This window comes from Branchiostoma lanceolatum, chromosome 1 (genome assembly GCF_035083965.1).
Source record: "Branchiostoma lanceolatum isolate klBraLanc5 chromosome 1, klBraLanc5.hap2, whole genome shotgun sequence".
In the NCBI taxonomy this organism is placed as follows: Eukaryota; Metazoa; Chordata; class Leptocardii; order Amphioxiformes; family Branchiostomatidae; genus Branchiostoma; species Branchiostoma lanceolatum.
In genome coordinates, this window is record NC_089722.1 from 9,981,308 (window position 1) to 9,999,753 (window position 18,446).

An 18,446-nucleotide genomic window follows, 5' to 3' on the forward strand; every position below is an offset into this window, starting at 1 on the left:
AAACTGTCAGTGTTGTTTTATCATTCCCTTCAGGATTTCCGGATGAGAACGTATATGAAACAATCTAGCAAGTAGCTGTCATAATGATTCTTATCCAATAGTTCTTAATATCAAAGACATGAATGAATCAAAGCTCTGATCAGCCACCACGGAACAAAAGGAGCGAACCCATTGATTTGTCACACCTTCAAATAATCTTCCATCGCTTTTGCATGTACAACTTATGTATCACTACATCAAATGCAAGTAGAAAATCATGAATTGTATTGAATGCAATGATGTGGTTGCATGTATATGTAGTGCAGCGTCGTGGAAATCGATGGAAAACGTATTTATTTTCCATCATTTGCCAATCACCGCAACGGCCGAGGGTATCGATCACTGTCATTACCTTTTTGACTCACCGGTCAAGTGTTGAAGGAAACATGATACACTGTAAATCACCAACTCGACCTATTTGTTATCTCGCTTTGACTTATCGATTCCTGGAATCAGATATGCAATTCCTGGCATAAGATATGCGATTCCCATGAAACTAGAATGACGAAGTTTCCCATGATAAATTCCCCAAAAAAGACCGTACTCTGAGTATGATCTTGATAAAAGTTAACCACATCTATTCTAACGTAGACAACTTTCAACTGGTATCAAGTGTTCACAGCGGCAAGGTTGTCAACCTCACTCCTGATTCAGTTTATGGTTTGGTTTTCGTCGATAACCACACTAATGGCGCATGCGTGAACTGCTTTAAAGACCACGTTGGAAGCTGTAATCATGTGTTTATGATCTTATTACCAGTCACGGCATCAAAGTACAGCTAGTGGAGGTGCTCATCCTGTCATTAACATTTGATCACCGTGTGCGTAGTTGGGAGAAGTCGGCAATAACCAAAACTTTGTAGATTAAGGAAGTTAAAGTAGAAATACGCACTAACAAGGTAACCATAAAGATAATGGTGCTATCATGAATTGCATCATGGCGGAACATAGAGAGAAGCTTCGGAAGTTCCAGCCTCAAGACATATCCTATTGGTTGAGTGCTCGCTTCACATTCAGTTTTCCCTTAGGATTCCAGTTGTTGTTGTTTTTTTGCTTGAAGGGCGTGTCTCATGTCCAGGCTACTTCCATCTTTTACTGCCGGCAAGGAGGAAACAATCATCATAACGACGTCAGCGTTTATGTCAGGTGGTTGACCTTTCATCAGGTGATTGATCTTTCATCATTACAATGAGTCAGGTCGAATACAAGTTCGGCTTGATCTCAAATAAACCCAGCTGACAGATATGATGGTATCGTTGGGAAATTGACTGAAAAGAATATGAACCAAAATTCTTCTCACGGTTCAGATGATTGCAGTTGCCTGCGGAATAGATGCGCTGTCATCATCAGAAGTACTTGCATTGCCTTGATATCATTGTCATTGTTGTGTTAGCTGACAGCATCATCGCTGGATGAACTGGCAAGCATTATTTTTCTGTCATAACCCAGTAGATTCACCATAATAATACTTCAGAATTACTGATATCACGAGCAACAATATGCTTTTATTGAAGTTAGGAGTTAAATGACAATTCCATCTCCTCCAAATTGCGTCTCTAATCATGTGTATCAGCCAGCTTAAAAAAAAGAAGATGTATTTGCAAGATGCAAAGGGAACACGTACATCTTGTACCAGAATGAGAGGGTATGGCCGGCGCTGAAGACGAGTTGGTGACATGGCAACATTTGTGGTGGAGAGAGCGGTAGACTTTTTTTCCGCTACATTCCAAATTTTCGTACGGATACGAAACCCACAAAGAGCACTCTGATAGGAATGCAGTTTAGCATTACAGTGCACAGAGCCTTTTAATTTCGAGAAAATTTGACGAGAAATATGTGCTTTAAGTTTGGTTGCAGAGCTTTGACAACATCCTACGCCATCATTATACTAAAATGATGAAAAGTAACTCTTGCCCAGACAAGACCGCTGGTCAGGGTTGATTTGGCACCCCTTCCATCTAGTGGGACAGTAAAACCTATAAAATCTACAGTGGAGTGCAAACAGCACGGATTATTTCTCTACTGAGGGTTCACCCCCAAGGTCAGAATGTAAACCAGTGCATTAGAGAAGAGAATATAAACACAGAAGTACAGGGGAGAGGTTAATAAGGCTGACCTACGCAGAGACAAGCATTGTCTTACAAGTCAGTTTTGATACATTCTGTAGATAAAGTCGTTATCATGGGTTCTGAAGGTTTTTGCTTTGGGCTTCAGTATATAGTAAATTGTACAGAAAATTGGATAATTGACGCATTCGATTTTTAGGGAAGATCTTCATTACAGTTGTCAGTAGTAATTACGATTTTGTGAAGATTTCTGGCCGAAAATGAGACATAGGGTCATTATTTATAGATTTCCCTCATAGCTCACCAACTGATTCTCAAACAGCGGCAAGTATCTGTAGCTTTGTATTTCAAAGCAAGACGAGGCTTCATATATATATACTACACAATTTAATCTATACAGTTATGATTCGAAGTGGGTGAAGTAACCTTTGTGTAGGGTAAGGCCAAGAACATTTTAAAGGGCCCTTGCAACAGTAGAACCATTGCTATCGTTGTGCAATAGAAATGCCCATAGGGGCCAATTCACAGCTATAATGTTTTCCTTCTCGGTAATTTGGCAGATTTACGTGCAGAATAAAGGATATAGCCCCACCCTTGATGCCCTTAACTCTTTGAAAGCTTAGTAAGTGCCGTCCTTGATTTTTGTACACTGGCCAAGACAACTGACACCAGGGTTGTTAAAACTTTTACAGGCTTCTTCAGGGCACTTAGTGAAACTTTGCTAGACATACTAATCACATTTTTTAAACAATTTACTGAAATAGGCAAGACGCGAAAGGCGCACATTTGAGAACAGAGTAAATCCTTATTTATGATGGTGTCATGTTCAGAGGATGAATACTGCCAAGTCAGCCGGTGCGTAATGGAATTGGCGACAACTTTAAGGCTTTGCGTTCCTTTATTGGACCCCATGGATTTGCTGATGCCTTCAAACCTCGAGACGAAGTAACCGTGCACAACTACACAGGCGGCAGGCGGGGATTACAGCAACATGTAATAAAACGCATCGTAATCCCGTTATTTTTGCAAAGAGTATCTTTATTACGCCCTTCAGACACATACCGCAAGATTCCAGACCTCGGTAAGCCGACGAAAGCAGTACGGTAACTATTCCTTGGTTGGGACTTTAAAAGGATTGCGAAGCAGAATGCCCTATAGCCTCCAATGCGTTCACATTAGCCGAGTGCATCATTGTACTCCTGGCAACTATTGCATGATTACTACTTTAGCTCTCGCTGTAAACCCATTATATTTGTAAGAGATATCTTTGAAGAATGAATCAGTCTACACTCCCTTACGGGTAACGGCGTTTTGATTATTGTAAACGTTTTTCTTTCTCTGCAAAAGCATAGCTTCCCTATGCCATAATTTATTGCACTTAGGCAAATCTTTTATCGACGGCATATGTCAGCCTAAGGGAAAGGGAGCACTGGAGACCGTTATATAGCGGCCGTGCGTGCAGTGCAGAATGGGTTGATTATGGCGCAAAAACTATAGCCTTACCAGCAAGGTGTATGTGAAGATCGATCAAAGTGCGTTTGTCCTTTTGATTGGGTGCACCATACATATAACAATGCAGTCATCCCTAAAAGTAAAAGGAGAAGAAAATAACTTTTGTTCAAGGTAAGATGAATTGCTGATGATAGTTGAGTGGATCATGGAAAAGGTATCACTGGGAAAACAGTTCAGTACGACTTTCACAAACTTGCAGATTGCCAATAACACTGGCCAATTGTTATATATTGTATCACTAGGAAATGTAAAAATTTATCTTTCGCTTTCACAAAAGAGTCCGGGCCGTCTCGGAGGCGTCCTTGGTGATTGCGGAGTGACCCTATAGGGTCAGCGCGTACGCCAGGGAGTCCAGTCTACGGTAACTCACCTCCAATCTTACTTTAAAGTCGATGCAATTGCTCTCTACTTTGGAATGCCGTTCTTTAATCCAACTCGTGCTTGCTCTTTGATCACATATCAAGGGACTGGTTCAGCAGTAGATCATTGATCCGTTCTATTTCAATCACAAAGTCAGCAGGTTATGGTCGAGTTTGGTACTGTTTTCTGGCTGGTCAAGGCAATATTTCGCCGTACAAGTTCATGCCATAAAGGTTTCGGAACCTACTCGTCTTATTTACCTAAAATTCACCACAAAACAATGCTCATGACTGAGAGCCACCCGGATATTTTAAGTTAACCTCACTGGGTTGGGATGACAGAAAGTTTTAAGTTGTACGCGTCAAGGAAGCAATCACGAGGAAACTTGTTCCATAAAGATATTAGTTCTAGGTAAGCTTTCAGCGTGGAACGTCCTCCTGAGATGTGGAGTTTGTAAGAAGGGCGATTTGCTTATAAAATAAGTGGATTTGGCCAAACGTGTCGTTGCTTAGAAATTTCGGAGTGGAGGCACAAGAGAGTGAAGTTCCGCGGTGCATATGCCAGGGAAAAAGCGATAAAGTAACGCTAGACTTGCTACATTACGCCTTTGAGAGTGGGGTTGTAGGGTGGCACACAGGTCACTCCCGACAAGATTTCGTAAGCGGTCTAAATTTCAATCTCTGGGCAGCTCCAGCACAGATATGACGACAGTATTCCTTTTTTGGCCTTATCTGGCTCTTGTAAAGATGCTGGATGACAGAAGGAGTCAGATACTTACTGGTACATGGTGAGATACAAAGAAGCCACCCTTTCCCCAGCCTCAATGGCTACAGCTACATGTACATTTATCTAATGTTTGTCATTTTTGGGTCATGGCTTTTGTGAAGCATGTGTATTACGGTTTTTGTCAGGTATACTGAAATGTAAACTACATATACATGTTAACCTAATGTCACGTCCGTACAGATTAATCAATTACAACATATAGTTAGTTCACACCAAATTACATTCGATATCAAAGTTTAACTCTAACTGCTAGCGATTGCCAGAAGTGGGAAATCATTACATGAACCATTAACATCGACTCGGGTAGCCGGTTGAAGAATGGCTTAAAGAATGAACTCTACTTCTCAAATGAAGAGGAATAGTAAATGGATTGATGCTGTCTACTCATCGACCTTTCACAAGACGTTTCACGTAATCACTAACCAGATCTTTCGGTGGCAAAGACCGTATCCAACTGGCAAAAGAAGTTTTTATTCGCCACCGAAAGATTAGCTTCACGGAGAAACTCACCTTTCCTGATGATGGACCCGCTGTGATGTCGCAACGCTCCCCTTCCCTTGTGTGCTTGTGTATGTATGTGTCACTGTAACGCATGGCCAGTAAAAGCATCTAGATCTGTGCAACGCATGAGGCTTGGATTCTACTTGAAACTGGTCCTGATAAGCTGATATATATATGGAACTGTGAAAAACCACACACTTCTATCGATCAGCATGATGTTTATATCGTACTTAAGAGGGCTTGAGTTGATAGATTTTTTTGTATACATTACATGCTGGCTGTTAGACATTATTTTTCTCATCCCCAGCTTACGTTATGCTGCTTTTTCATCTTGCTATGGCACAGATGCCTTGCAATGCACAGAAAAGTTATAACAGACCGAAGCAGTGAGTCAAGACCTTTGCTCTGTTGTGGTTTGCCCTAATGTGATGTCAACCATTAGCAGTTCAATGGCAGTGCATTGCGAACTCGCTTGATGGCGCTTTCTATGTTTGCTTTGGTCATTGAGTGTACATGTCCCACTAAAGATAAGTACAGTTCAGATGCACAATCTTGTGCGGTAGCTGCTTATATTAGGATAATCCTCAACCATGCATTTACAGCCCAATTAAGTATCAAAACCCCTTATTTTAAGGGTAAGACGCAATATTCCAAGATCCTGCACAGATATTCACCTCTTACTGCATTTGTATGGTTACAACATGACGGTGACACTACATTCTATATGCTAAAATCATCAGTATTTCAGGATAATTCCTGGGATAGATGGACAAAATGGAGCTCCAAGTGGAACATTTTCGGACTACTCCAAGCACAAGCGCCCCGCCATTTCATCTGGCATCATAATGGCTTTTCGTCTGTGCCTAGCGACCCCAACTGACCTCCAAACAAAGACGACACAAGCAGCGCTCTTTTGTGAAGCATGCATCAAACACAACCCCCAGAGAGAGGTCGTCACGACTGACATTTACAGAAGTCATTCTATCCACCATGGGAAACTATTTTTGATTCGGCACAGGCACTATCACACGTTTCACCTACAAAGCTTTATGTAACGTCAAGTCTATCGCTACCGGAGATTGCAGATTTGCGTGTTTCGCGATATCAATAAGTACCATAAATCTAAAGGAAAAAAAAACTTAAAAGTCAAACGTGTAGAGTTTTAAAGTGGATGTTTCTTCGTGCGATTTTCTATAGTCATTTTCCGCATGTAGGAAACGGATGGGTCAGGCTTTAGAATACGTTGAAACAACATTATTGTACAGATGGCAAAGTCATTGCGCAGCCATATTGTAAAAGTAAAATAATGATCTCTTCGTATATTTTGGTCAGATTCTGACATAATGGGGTCTTTTGTGATTCGTCCCTTGACAAAATACCAAGGCGTTAACCTATCCGTCGTGTAAGTGAGAAAGGTTTCTCCGTTTTCTCCATTTTGCATGCTTTACACATAACCACCCGAAAGGCGGGGAATAGCGATAACCAAGGGGGTTTGCTTTAACCTAGTCAGATCATGACACACATTTACTTTACAGTCGGCACAAGGTTATATGCTATAACATTTACTACTCGAAACTGCATTAAAGTAGTTGTAAAAGGACGTCGACTTTCATCTAGATTTGGGCTGACTGGAAAGATAATATATTGTTGAAAAGGCTATGTTGAGAACGTGTATTTTGTAAGGTATATTGGATTCGATTAAAGTTAAAGAAACAGACGAGCCTGGAGACAGATCTCCATCTTCACTGCTACCTTGTCCCCCCAACGACCCGGAGGTCAAGGGACTAGGTAGGTAGGTAGGTAGGTAAAGTTATGGTTTTGGCGTGACTAAGGGATGATATTCTTTTAACTGGTCGTGTTTTGAAACTGTAATGGCAGATTTCTTCCATCAGTGCGCATGGATAAATGATGACACATAAGATAAATTGAGTCAGCTCTTTCCGAAGCCGTAAAGGGTAACGTTACATTGTACACGTGGACGGGTTTATCTATCTATGCACCCAGCAACAGAAGAAGCCCTCGCGGCCAACCTAAGGGGATACATTACATATTTTTATCACACTCAGGGCGTCCGCCAGTCGGACCATAAGAAAAGAGACCGAATCTAAGATTTCTTCTTCTTTTGAGCGTCTAGAACGTGATACCGTTTAAACCGTGTTTGCCCCGTTCCTTGATATGCCTATTTACCGTACTGCCCTATCAGACCTCCCTTGCGCGGCCTGGATCTTTCTATTGAGTCACCGTTTAACCTCCTTGAAGAGACGTACATTTGAAAGAGTGATTCAGTCGGCCGTGTGCTACATTGAGGGACATCATTTAAACCAAGGCCAAGCATGCTTCACAAGCAGATGATATAACTTTAGCTCACTTTTGCACCGAGATGGTGACATTCTACCCTCCAAGCAGAGGTTGGTGGGAAGATTGTGACCTTCTTATCACTTTCCCCGTTTTCCTTCCGCCGACCCAACCTTAGGCATATGATAAGAAGGTCACAATCTTCCCCACTAACCTCTGCATGGAGAGCAGTACTGTCCATTTTTCACGCCTCGTCATGACCATGCCCTTATTTAGACCATCTTCCTGATCTTCTAATGATTGAAACACTCAGAGAACAAAGGTCAAGCAAAATCATGAAAATTTGTTCCATTAGAGAGGAGTCCCACGAGACGACGTGCTTGTCGAGTGCGTGAAAGATGGCCATTGTTTATTGTAAATCACTGGTAATCAATTTGTTAAAGAGGTTCCTCCTTCATTTATCTAGTAGTACGCAGCTCGCGCTGAACAGCTTGTTTTTCATTTTGAGATGATGCAAATAGAAATTGCAAGATAAACACTGTTACTAGAAAAGCGCCACCGGACCAAGGCGGAAAGAACTTGTTTGAGGGCACAGCGCTATTTTAAGCCCTATTATATCGCGGATCGAAGCCATACAAGTAGCCACTAGTGAACTCCTTTTTAGAAGGGTAATCCATTAGCACAAGACAAAAGGGACATAATGAAAAGTCTATGAATGACCTGCAGTCAAGGGTATGTGATTCAAGTTATGTCGTTTTAGCGTTAATTTTCATTCTGGTTGAGAAAAACTTTGTTAGTAAGCCACTGATGGCGACCCTGCAAACCGATATGTGACCTAAGAACAGGAGCGGTCATGTGAATCTGTACCAGTACAAAACAGATCCCGATATTACATTCTTCCCCACCATACATCACCAACCCCTCGCGACGCCCTAATACAACACAATAGGCGACAAATACCACCCCTAGCACTGGCCTGAAAATAGCTTCACAAGCATCTGCCAAGTGGGGATTCATTAGATACGGAAATGCAGATGAACTCCCCTCGTACGACACCGTAACCACTGGTGACGGGGGAGAAGAAAGGGGTGTATTTATTTATCCGGATAATGCATGTGGCTCTGGGGGACTTAGTAGGGTGTGACTTTGTCCTCTGCATTTAGTAACACAGGATTTATCCGGAGTGACCGGACTTCATTTTGAACTGGGCGTGAGTCGAGAAGAAACTTCTGGAGTTTTTGGCAGAACAAAAATCGAGCGTGAGTGTAGGACCACATTCAACAGTTGCGCATTCGGGAGGAGGGCGCGGGGAATTTTCGGAAGCTCTTTTCTTACCGGACGGTCAACGTTTGGTGTAGCCGTAGTCACAAGAGGAACAGCCAGGCTGCGGATTTCTAAAGGTACTTTTTGAGCACAAGATGTTGTAAACGTCTTTCCTGAATTCGTTACCAATGGTGTTGTGAAGTATCGACGGGTATGTAGTCAGCATATCTGGACGCAGAAAAGGAAGAGATAGAATTGACTGAAGGCAGTGTTTGTTTGCAGTGTTTGTTGGCAAACGACGACTTATGTATAAATTTATCTCCGTCTGTCGCTCAGTGTCTTTGTGTTAGAATAGGAATGTATTCTAACGGCGTAAGAAGTTTTCTTTCTTGTACATTGCACAGTGCTAAGTATGTTGCAACTGTTAACCACTACGTCATACCTGTCCGTGGTCCAAATTTGTCTTTAAGATTCAATTTTATGACATTGGTGCTCGCACTTCCATGCCAACGGTAGACTGAATCATGGACTCCAAACAGTAATTGCTTGTTAAAGACAAGTTAGCTGTTACAAATGATAACACAGTACACAAAATAGTCCCGAATCCCACCTCCCCTTACAGTCCACATAACTAGGCCAGACTATTAAGGATGAAAATAGTTTCCCTCGTTGGCAAAACGAATAATCCGGAAACTGTGTCTGTTACCGAGTCTATAATTTACTAGCGGCTTTCCTCTATCTGTTAGTTGGTTTAACCAAGGAGGTTTAATCAACGGTACGGATTCTGACTGACTTTTGAAGTAGCTAGATGTTTCTTGATCTCATTAGACAAGTTTCCCAGCAGAACGCCTTTGCAAAACTGTGTTTCAGTTCAGTTGATACCCATGCTTTCCACAAGGAGAAAACCAAATTGAAAAACAAATGCTTCCCTGGCGTCGTTCTAGACTGTTCGTCGGCAAATGTGTATCGTCATCCGTTGCCATAGCAACAAGTAGTTTGAAAAATCTTGAGAATAATAGAAAAGAACTCGCAACAGTAGACAGTGAAATTTTTGCTGGTTGACTTATATAAAACAGATCCAACATTCATTTGAGAGTAAATGCTTCAAATTCTACAAAGGTTTAACACGAACTCTGTGTATCGTTTAACAAAACCAAAATAAAGGTGACAACGTACATTTGGTACTTCTCTGTACTTAATCACAATAAACCAAGTCATTAAACTTAACCTACAAGTTAGGATGTCACAAAGGCGACGACAGATTCTTTCAGGGGTGCATCCTGTTGTTTATTTGTACAGCGTGGCCTCTATTTGTTTAGATAGCATTTACCACACCCGAAACCGGTCGGTACAGGGGGTAGCGTGCCTCCGATTTTCAATCATGCCTCTATCGGAAACTCTTTGTTAACCTGACATTCTTGCTATTTACTCTAGGGAGGAAGACTGGCTAACACAAACAGCATAAATTGAATATTTGACCGTCTAGCTAAACATCCAGGTGAGCATGCGATCCCCGGGTCTATTGTTCGCGCAGGTGTAGCGAGTTGTAGTGTCACATTATGGCAACAGGTCTAGCCTTGCCGATGAATGGCCAGGCCGGCCTGCCCCCTACTGCACCCCGTGCACAGCGCACACCCGACCCCCTTCACGGTAACCCATCCGTATTTGCATGGCCTGATTTCCTGTAGGTAACGCAGGAGCACAAAAATGTAAACTTTCCTCCGCGCCACGCCACAAGAGAAGAAAGCAGGTAAGGTTGTTGGGTCTCGGTCTACAAAGTGGCCACTTTGTCGAGCCGGTGGACCGCGGAAGGCTTTTGTTGAGTGATGAGGCTTACCTGAAATGACACCGCCTGGGCTACTATTGTGGTCATCGTGGAAAGCCTAAACACGGCACTTAATTAGTGTACGACTAAAATAGTACAGAAACAGACTTACGGCTGTTTTCGCTGCAACTTCAGGGCCTTTTGTCAACTCTACCGAACACGTGATTTACTGTTTTGTGGGGAAAGTCGTCAAACGTGGAGGTCAATCACTTCAGTGCAAGGCACGGGTCTGTAGAAAGACTGCGCATGCTGACTAGAACTTGGTCAGTTTGACACAGTCATTCGCTTGACATGCAGTCTGTCTTTCTTCGAGCGCCGCTCCGATATTATGTAACAGCCGGTTACCTGATAAAGGTGATACAAGAGTTACTTTATGCCAAAAATAGTTACTCAAGCACCTGGATAAGATTTTGAAACAGTCAAAAAACTGTTTCAAAATTTTATCCAGTTGCTTGAGTAACTATTTTCGGCCTGTCTTATTACCTGGATGTCCAACCTTCATCAACGCAACAGTTACTTTACTTCGGGATTCTTATTTGTTAGTTGGGTAACTTCTCCAGATAAACTGCAAAATACATTTGGCATAGAAGGAAACTTACTGTTCATGCTTTTTTGCTTTTTCCTTAGGAAAATGATGTGGATTAACAGAGCCCCGCACAGAGGAGTGACATGGCTGAGGTACCTTGTCGTCTCGCTGTTTTTATGGAGAACCGTCGGAGGCTGTCTGGAGGCGTGTATCTGTGCACAGCCCCAGCCGGGACAGTACATTACTAACTGTCAGGGGAGATCCCTCTCCGAGATTCCTGACGGCATTCCAGACAACACCGTTACACTGTAAGTATTAAGCACTTTTCCCTTCCTTAATTGTAATGTCGATACAATTGCAACAACGTGAACCGCAGCGAGCTGCTTTAATGTAGTAATTTTTGCACGTACAAGTTGGAGACTGTGGGATCAAACGACATTGCTTCGTAACGTTTGGTATGATCCAATGTGATTTTAGTTGCCAGAAAACTAATGACAAAAGTATTGCAATTGCTATTGTTGTTGTTTTTCACCTGGTGGCACATATATCACCAAATTTCTTTGCTGTTTCTGTATCAGGGTATATTTTACCGGGAGAGCTTGCGAGCCCGCCCTCCTAGCATTTGTTATTTGAACGCGGGAAATACCAAGTGTGTTGTGCTGGCATGTCAACTTTTCAATATGTTGACTCTAAATTGACAGTTCTGATCACGGGCTTTGTAATAGAGTGAACATAAAGTTACATGTCTATCTACCCTCTATAGAGGAGGGGGTTTCAAAATAAAAGCATTTCTGTGTAATACCTTTTAGTAACAATAGTCTCGATTAGCGTTATTTTAGAGCCTTTAGCTCTTGTTCATAACTTAATGAATATGTAACTAACCTATACAAGAACAGAACAAGCTCAGTCCTGTCTGTCTACAGTGAAATAAGACCACATCTTGAGCTGTCGCCAAAAGCAGACAAAGGGAAACTGATACTGTGATTCAGATTTTCCAGAGGGTAGGCGAGTCGTCTGGAAAGTAACATGGGAGCTTTGAAAAGAGGAAAACGCGACATTTCTCGTTTGGATCTAATACTGTGTCGTGATGTGAGAACAAGCGGTTCAGTGTCATGAAGTTAAATCCAGCCGAGTTCACAAAAATAACGGTGCCCTATGATATGGAAACGACTGTTACAGTACTTGTAAGAAGACCGCTTACCGTTGGGCTTTAATGCCGGAATGGGACACGTAATCTTTGTAAAATTCACACAAACTGAAAGAAGAATGCATGCGACGCTTCGAATTTTCTAACTCGCTTTATGGTGAAACCCGGCTCACCCCTTCATGAGTCCCCAGTTAAAATACCGACCATTAAGGGGGCTCTGATCGTTAGCAGCTGAGTTTACAGATGCTTAAACACTTGTTTGTAGTAATAAGGTGTGGTGAGAGTGATTGACATGTGTTTGGTACGAAGCAAGTCAGGAATGTCCCGATAACAAGTGTCGATTAACGATGGTATATTAAGTATATAAAGGAGGGGGTAACTCACCTGTTGATAAAACACTGTCTATGAAATACATGTCTTAACATCATCTTCAACTATAAAGCAAAGAACACGATGGAAATGTAATTTTAATGTCTTGTAATCAGTAAAATGAGTCACATGCGAATATATTAGATTTAGTTAGAAGCGATGATTAAATCTAATAGGTTCTTGTAACGACACATATTCAACAATTAAGACAAAAACACAGCAGGGGGGTTAACCACATGCCTTCGCTGAATTTGAGACGGCTTTGACGCAAATGTCTTAAAAGAAACGTACGTTACTAAAATGAGCTTGAATGCATGCATTTCTTATATTGAAGCAAAAGTGTAACATAGTTTTATGTTTAATACCCTCAGCAACAGCCATACTTGTTTTGATTATTCAAACAAAGAAGCGCCGCCATGTTAACATCTGTTGAAATAGAAGTATTAAATTCTCTCTTTTTTTCCAACAGAGGTTTGGGGATGAACCGATTGACGTCTGTGGCGGCGGGCATTTTCTCCCAACTCACAAATATGAGGGCCATGTAAGTTGAAGATTTGAGACTATTCTATCAACTTTAAGTGATTTTGATACATTGTAATGCAGTTAGCTGTGATAAATGTGATGGGAATTTCCTTATACAATTGAGACGGCAAGATGTTACGGAAATGGTGACACACATTGTCTAATTATCACATATTGCAGCTTTGTATGGGACTGATTTGTTGTTTACATGGTGGATAGTAATTGCAGGATATGAGATATGATTAAACCTTTCGCGGGAAATTGCTGCACATTTACCTAATGATCTGATATTTACAACACTGCATGGAATTGATTTACCTTACATGCAATGGCATATAATTGTAGGGAAAAATCACAAATGATTATGTATGGCATTATATTGCATTCTGAATTGTGCCGTAGATAACAGGAATAATAATGTCGTCAGTAGCTAGGCTTTCTAAAAGTATTATCGTTTTTAACAATCTTGAAAAGTGGAATGCCGCAAGTATTTCTAAACCCGTTGATCCTTTTTACAGATACTTGCAACAAAACATGATTACAAGTATCGAAGACGGCGCATTTGAGGGACTTATAAACTGTGAAGTTCTGTAAGTGTTTTTGACTGTATTACAATTCACGTGTACATATAACATATACACATATATTGTTTTATCTAAATATTTGTTATGACTAGAATTGACATTATGTGTATATGAAGAATATTTGTGTATCTATGAGACAAATGCGAATATGACCTGTTTTTAAACGAACAATTTTTATAGATAACCTACACGTAATAGTCTGTAACAATTTACGTGCAGTTATATTTCTTGTTCTGCGTGTTAAGATCTCTACTTGGAAATTGATATATACTGCATTCAAGAGAATCTGTAAAGCTAGATGTGTACGTTGAAATGTCAAACCGTTGTTTTGACGTCTTTTGCGTCGGTCTCAATGAAAATTGCACGGTGAGTTTGACATTAACTCTGGTCATTAGCAAAGTAGAATGGATTGTGGTTATGAACCATGAAGTTTCATATTGACACATGAAACTTGATTGCCTTTACTTTGGTTGGAATAGATTCGGTAATGAAAATACGGTAGATGAAGGGAGGATATCACAGTTAATGGAGTATGAACGTCACGAGAACCCCGTGGGAAGTAAGCGGAAGGCTAGAGTTTAAAACTTCTTCAGTTGTGCGTCAATCCGTTTCTGAGAAATACATTGAATTCGTAGACACACAGGAAATTAAACATCCATCAAGTAAGTTCCTCGCATCAACAATAACATTCCCTCGAGTCAGGAGCTGAGTTCTTTTGCTCGACTATCCACGTCAGAAGGCAGTTGTTTTTCTCACAAGGTTTTCGTGCTGTGCGAACAAAGAGTTGTATGAAGGGGGCATGCGTCATCCGCATGGATGGGGTTCTGATGCAAGTTGCCTAGGCAACGGTATTGAATAGAACCCGGATGGAGAACAGTCTCATGGATGAATGTGGTTCAACTTTAGGATAACATGAGGTCATGATAAGGTTGTGTACAGTATTTTGGTTAAAATCGGTTCTAGTTTGAAGTTAGTGTGTCATTCATCAGGTTTATTGTTAAAGGAAAGCTACACAAAAAATTGAAAATCCTTCTATGCTATGCTTAATATATTCCAAAGTCAAATTCTTACTTCAAGTTGTTTCACATAAGTCCGTCATTGTTCTGGGATTTTCCACAGATTGCAACTTATGCCGTGCTGACGCCTTCTCACCTGATAATTGAATTATATGAAGTCAATGTTTCAAATTTTTTCATCTGATGATTGAATTTTAAAACACTGACGTCATATAATACAATCATCAGGTGGAAAATTGGAAACACTGACGTCATATAATTCAATTATTAGGTAAGAAGGCGTCAGCACGGCATAAGTTGCAAACTGTGGAAAATCCCAAAACTATGACGGACTTATGTGAAACAACTTGAAGTAAGAATTTGACTTTGGAATATATTAAGCATAGCATAGAAGGATTTTCAATTTTTTGTGTAGCTTTCCTTTAAATACCATGGCATGACAGATTTTGCCAAAACCAGTTCCCACTAACCCCCAGAGGGTGGACATCAGTGATGCAACAAATCTTGTCTCTGGACAATTAAAAGATGTATTCCTTATGTCAGCAAATTTTATATTATGTAAACACATTGAAGCTCAGACTATCAAATCGCATATGAAGACATAGGCATGTTTAATGAGTGTGTAGATGACAAAGGCTCGATCTATTCTCTATTTGAACTATGTAGCTAGTTAAGGCGGCCTCTAAGTGGCTGGTGATTGGTACAGTGAAGTACTTTGAAGCAACCAGTTTATGTTAGTCCGATAAGTTTAAATCTAAACAAGGTTTCCATTGAACCCTCGGTCTAGTAGTAAATACGCATTCATCTGTTCCATCCTAACCAGTTCCTTTTGATTTATGTTTATTTCCACAGATTTCTGCACGACAACAACATCACGCACATCAGTGCTAACACATTCATAGGACTGGAATCGCTCTCCAGACTGTAAGTATATTTCAAAATTGACGTCTTAAAGGTTTTTAGTTTGTATTCTTAATGGAACATCAACACCCTATATATGTCTCAGAGCTATATCTCTCTATTGAATAGTAGTAGCTCGCCGTGCATGTTAAACAATACATTTGCCTTTAGATTAATCTTTTTATACAAATGTTTAGCAATCAAAAAATACAATATACGAAATTCAACGTAATACGGTTCGTAATGCTAGAAGAAAGGACAGCGATCTGCAGAGCACTTACGTACCGTGTTTTTTTTTCATTCCCTTCTCAGGACACTACATGAGAACATGATCTACAGTATAGACGAGGGAGCATTCAGCTTTCCACTGCTGTCAGAAATGTAAGATCATACACGTTTTGTTGGCCTACAAATCATAGATAATTAAGTCTTACTTAAGACGTAGTCAGCGGTAAAAAATAAGTAAAAATTCATCCATGACCATGGTAAATAACATATGGCCTATTTAGGGCAAGCATGGAGCTAAACGTTACACTGACTCTGAACGGATAAGAGGATCCCGATGTTATGGGGTAAACATGAGAACGTGCCCTTCCGCCCGTGTTCTGCTGAGTGGTGTGCACTTGAGCGCCCTGCCAGGAAGTGACAAAGTTTGTTGTTGACTAGTTGAAGAATGACGTTATCCTGCATGGCATGTTTAGTACGGCGGGAATGTTGGAATTCTATCAGAGAGGGAGGGTGGCATGTTAGTGATGTTAGCATGCTCACAGTCACAGGAAGATGTGTTTATCATGTATGACTTGTTACGCAGTGACCGTCAATCAAGATTGAAAGTACTATCTTTGTATGCTTCTCTGTCAATGCATAAGCTACGGTATAAACCCATGGAGTCATTATCAAGTTGTTTCTAGTTTTGCCATGGTTGCCATCTACAGACCGCACTACCGGTACGATGTGCATTTACAACCCCCCCCCCCCCCCCCCCCCCACGCCCCAACAACAGGAATGCGGAGTGAAGCCCATTCCTTTGACATTTCCACAGGACGTCAATCTTCAACTTTTTTGTCTGTGACTAGACCCCACTGGTTTCTAAACAAATGTCGTCATGTTTGTCGTTACTCCTATTGTTGTCAGAATACCGACTTTGTCCTTGACTAGACCCCCTGCTGATTCTATAACCAGTTTCCTGATGTTTACTGTTGTTTGTTGTTGTAACTAGAACGCTGAGCTCTAACCACCTTGTGTGTGACTGCTCGCTCGGCTGGTTCCAAGACTGGTCCCTCAACGTGACGGACAAGGTCCGGCTGGACAAGATCACCTGTGCGGCACCCACGAGCCTCGCTGGCGAGGAGTTAACGGCGATCTCACGGGACTCTTTCGTTTGCCCTTGTAAGCAGTCAGGTGTCTTTGTTCATATCAAAGAGTAACAGAGTAGATGTCTATGCAAATGAATAGTTGCAAATTAAACCCAAAACTTTCCATGCATCGCAGTAGCGATTATTTTCCTTATTGCAGATTTACCGAACCTTTCAGTATATACATTTTAATTTGTGCTCAATAGAAAGCACCTTATTTCTTTTTCCAAAGGGCATTGTGATACACAGGGCCAAGCATGCTACCGCTTCTTCCAAGACTTGAAAACGTTGGAGGATGCCAACGCTACCTGCGCAGTGAACGGGAGCCACCTAGCGACCCTGTACAGCAATACAACCATGCTGTTCTTCCAGGAGATTGTTCTCAACGACATCGACATCTACGACGGTAAGTATCACTTGCTTGTCATCAAATCCATTCCTTAGTTAATTTGTTAATATGTATAGCATTTCTATCAATATCATGTCTCTTAAAGTAAACCAATGATTGATTATCATTTTCCTGTTTCATCTACAGCTCCATACTGGATAGATGCTAACGACAGGGATACAGAAGGCACGTGGGTGGACGCCAACAACAACGAGCTTGTGCTCGCGCCGTGGGCCAGCGGACAGCCGGACAGTGCCGCCGGAGAGGAGGACTGCTCTACCATCAGGTAAAGCCACGTTGCTTACACTCTAGAATCTCAGGGGAGTTTTTGCACTTGGCAGCGCCACAGTGAAGGATAAAACTCGATTTCAGTGTCTTCATCGCTAAAAACATTGTAGGAAACTTTGCCATACTTTTGTTTTTATTTTTGCCGCTTTAGATGCCGAGAAGACGGTACCTGCGTGTTGGATGACCAGCAATGCCAAGATCGTTTCCGTTACATCTGTGCCTATGGTAAGCTATCTGTACAACGTATTTGCGCAAGGTTTGTCCATGTTTTCATCTGTTTACCATCTGGTAAGTCATTAAAAAACGCAATGCATCGCTTTAACACTTAACCAATACCTTCCTTTACATTTCCAATATCCAAAAGCTATTCCGCAGCAAGCCTGTGGAATAAGTAATTAATTTTCCGCCTATTATGAATCACAAAACAATCATTTTAATCTCTTTTCCTCACCCCAGAGTTGTGTCCAGCTGAGAACCTGACCACCACACGCGGGGTGTTCCCCTGGCCGGCCACCCAGCCCAACCACACCGCCGAACTGGACTGTCCGCACACGGTCAACGGACTGACCCACAAGATGGCGTCCAGACACTGGTATGAAAAACATGCATTGTACACATGTAAAATAAACAGTTGCTCAATACCGGTTTTAGGTGCACTCACTCACTCACTCACTCACTCACTCACTCACTCACTCACTCACTCAC

The 18,446-nt window shown here is 41.5% G+C and overlaps 2 protein-coding genes across 4 annotated transcripts in view; one reads left to right on the forward strand and one right to left on the reverse strand.

Annotated features, from left to right (window-relative positions):
* LOC136432905 (calmodulin-like) overlaps positions 1-5,307 on the reverse strand; it is a 30,915-nt gene extending 25,608 nt beyond the window's left edge. Inside the window, exon 1 of the mRNA XM_066424587.1 lies at positions 5,273-5,307. The gene's annotated coding sequence lies outside the window, so the exon portion shown is untranslated. The remainder of the gene's footprint in view (positions 1-5,272) is intronic.
* Positions 5,308-8,657: 3,350 nt separating this feature from the next.
* Positions 8,658-18,446, forward strand: part of LOC136432963 (adhesion G-protein coupled receptor G2-like) — a 28,025-nt gene continuing 18,236 nt past the window's right edge. The window contains exons 1-11 of one of the 3 annotated variants that reach the window (XM_066424678.1): positions 8,658-8,958; positions 11,274-11,480; positions 13,158-13,229; positions 13,729-13,800; positions 15,663-15,734; positions 16,023-16,091; positions 16,930-17,099; positions 17,298-17,471; positions 17,601-17,739; positions 17,893-17,966; positions 18,198-18,333. In XM_066424678.1, coding sequence (XP_066280775.1) covers positions 11,278-11,480; positions 13,158-13,229; positions 13,729-13,800; positions 15,663-15,734; positions 16,023-16,091; positions 16,930-17,099; positions 17,298-17,471; positions 17,601-17,739; positions 17,893-17,966; positions 18,198-18,333 — 1,181 coding nt within the window. In that variant the 5' untranslated portion in view covers positions 8,658-8,958; positions 11,274-11,277. The remainder of the gene's footprint in view (positions 8,959-11,273; positions 11,481-13,157; positions 13,230-13,728; positions 13,801-15,662; positions 15,735-16,022; positions 16,092-16,929; positions 17,100-17,297; positions 17,472-17,600; positions 17,740-17,892; positions 17,967-18,197; positions 18,334-18,446) is intronic. The other 2 variants (XM_066424689.1, XM_066424698.1) reach the window with 2 other exon arrangements.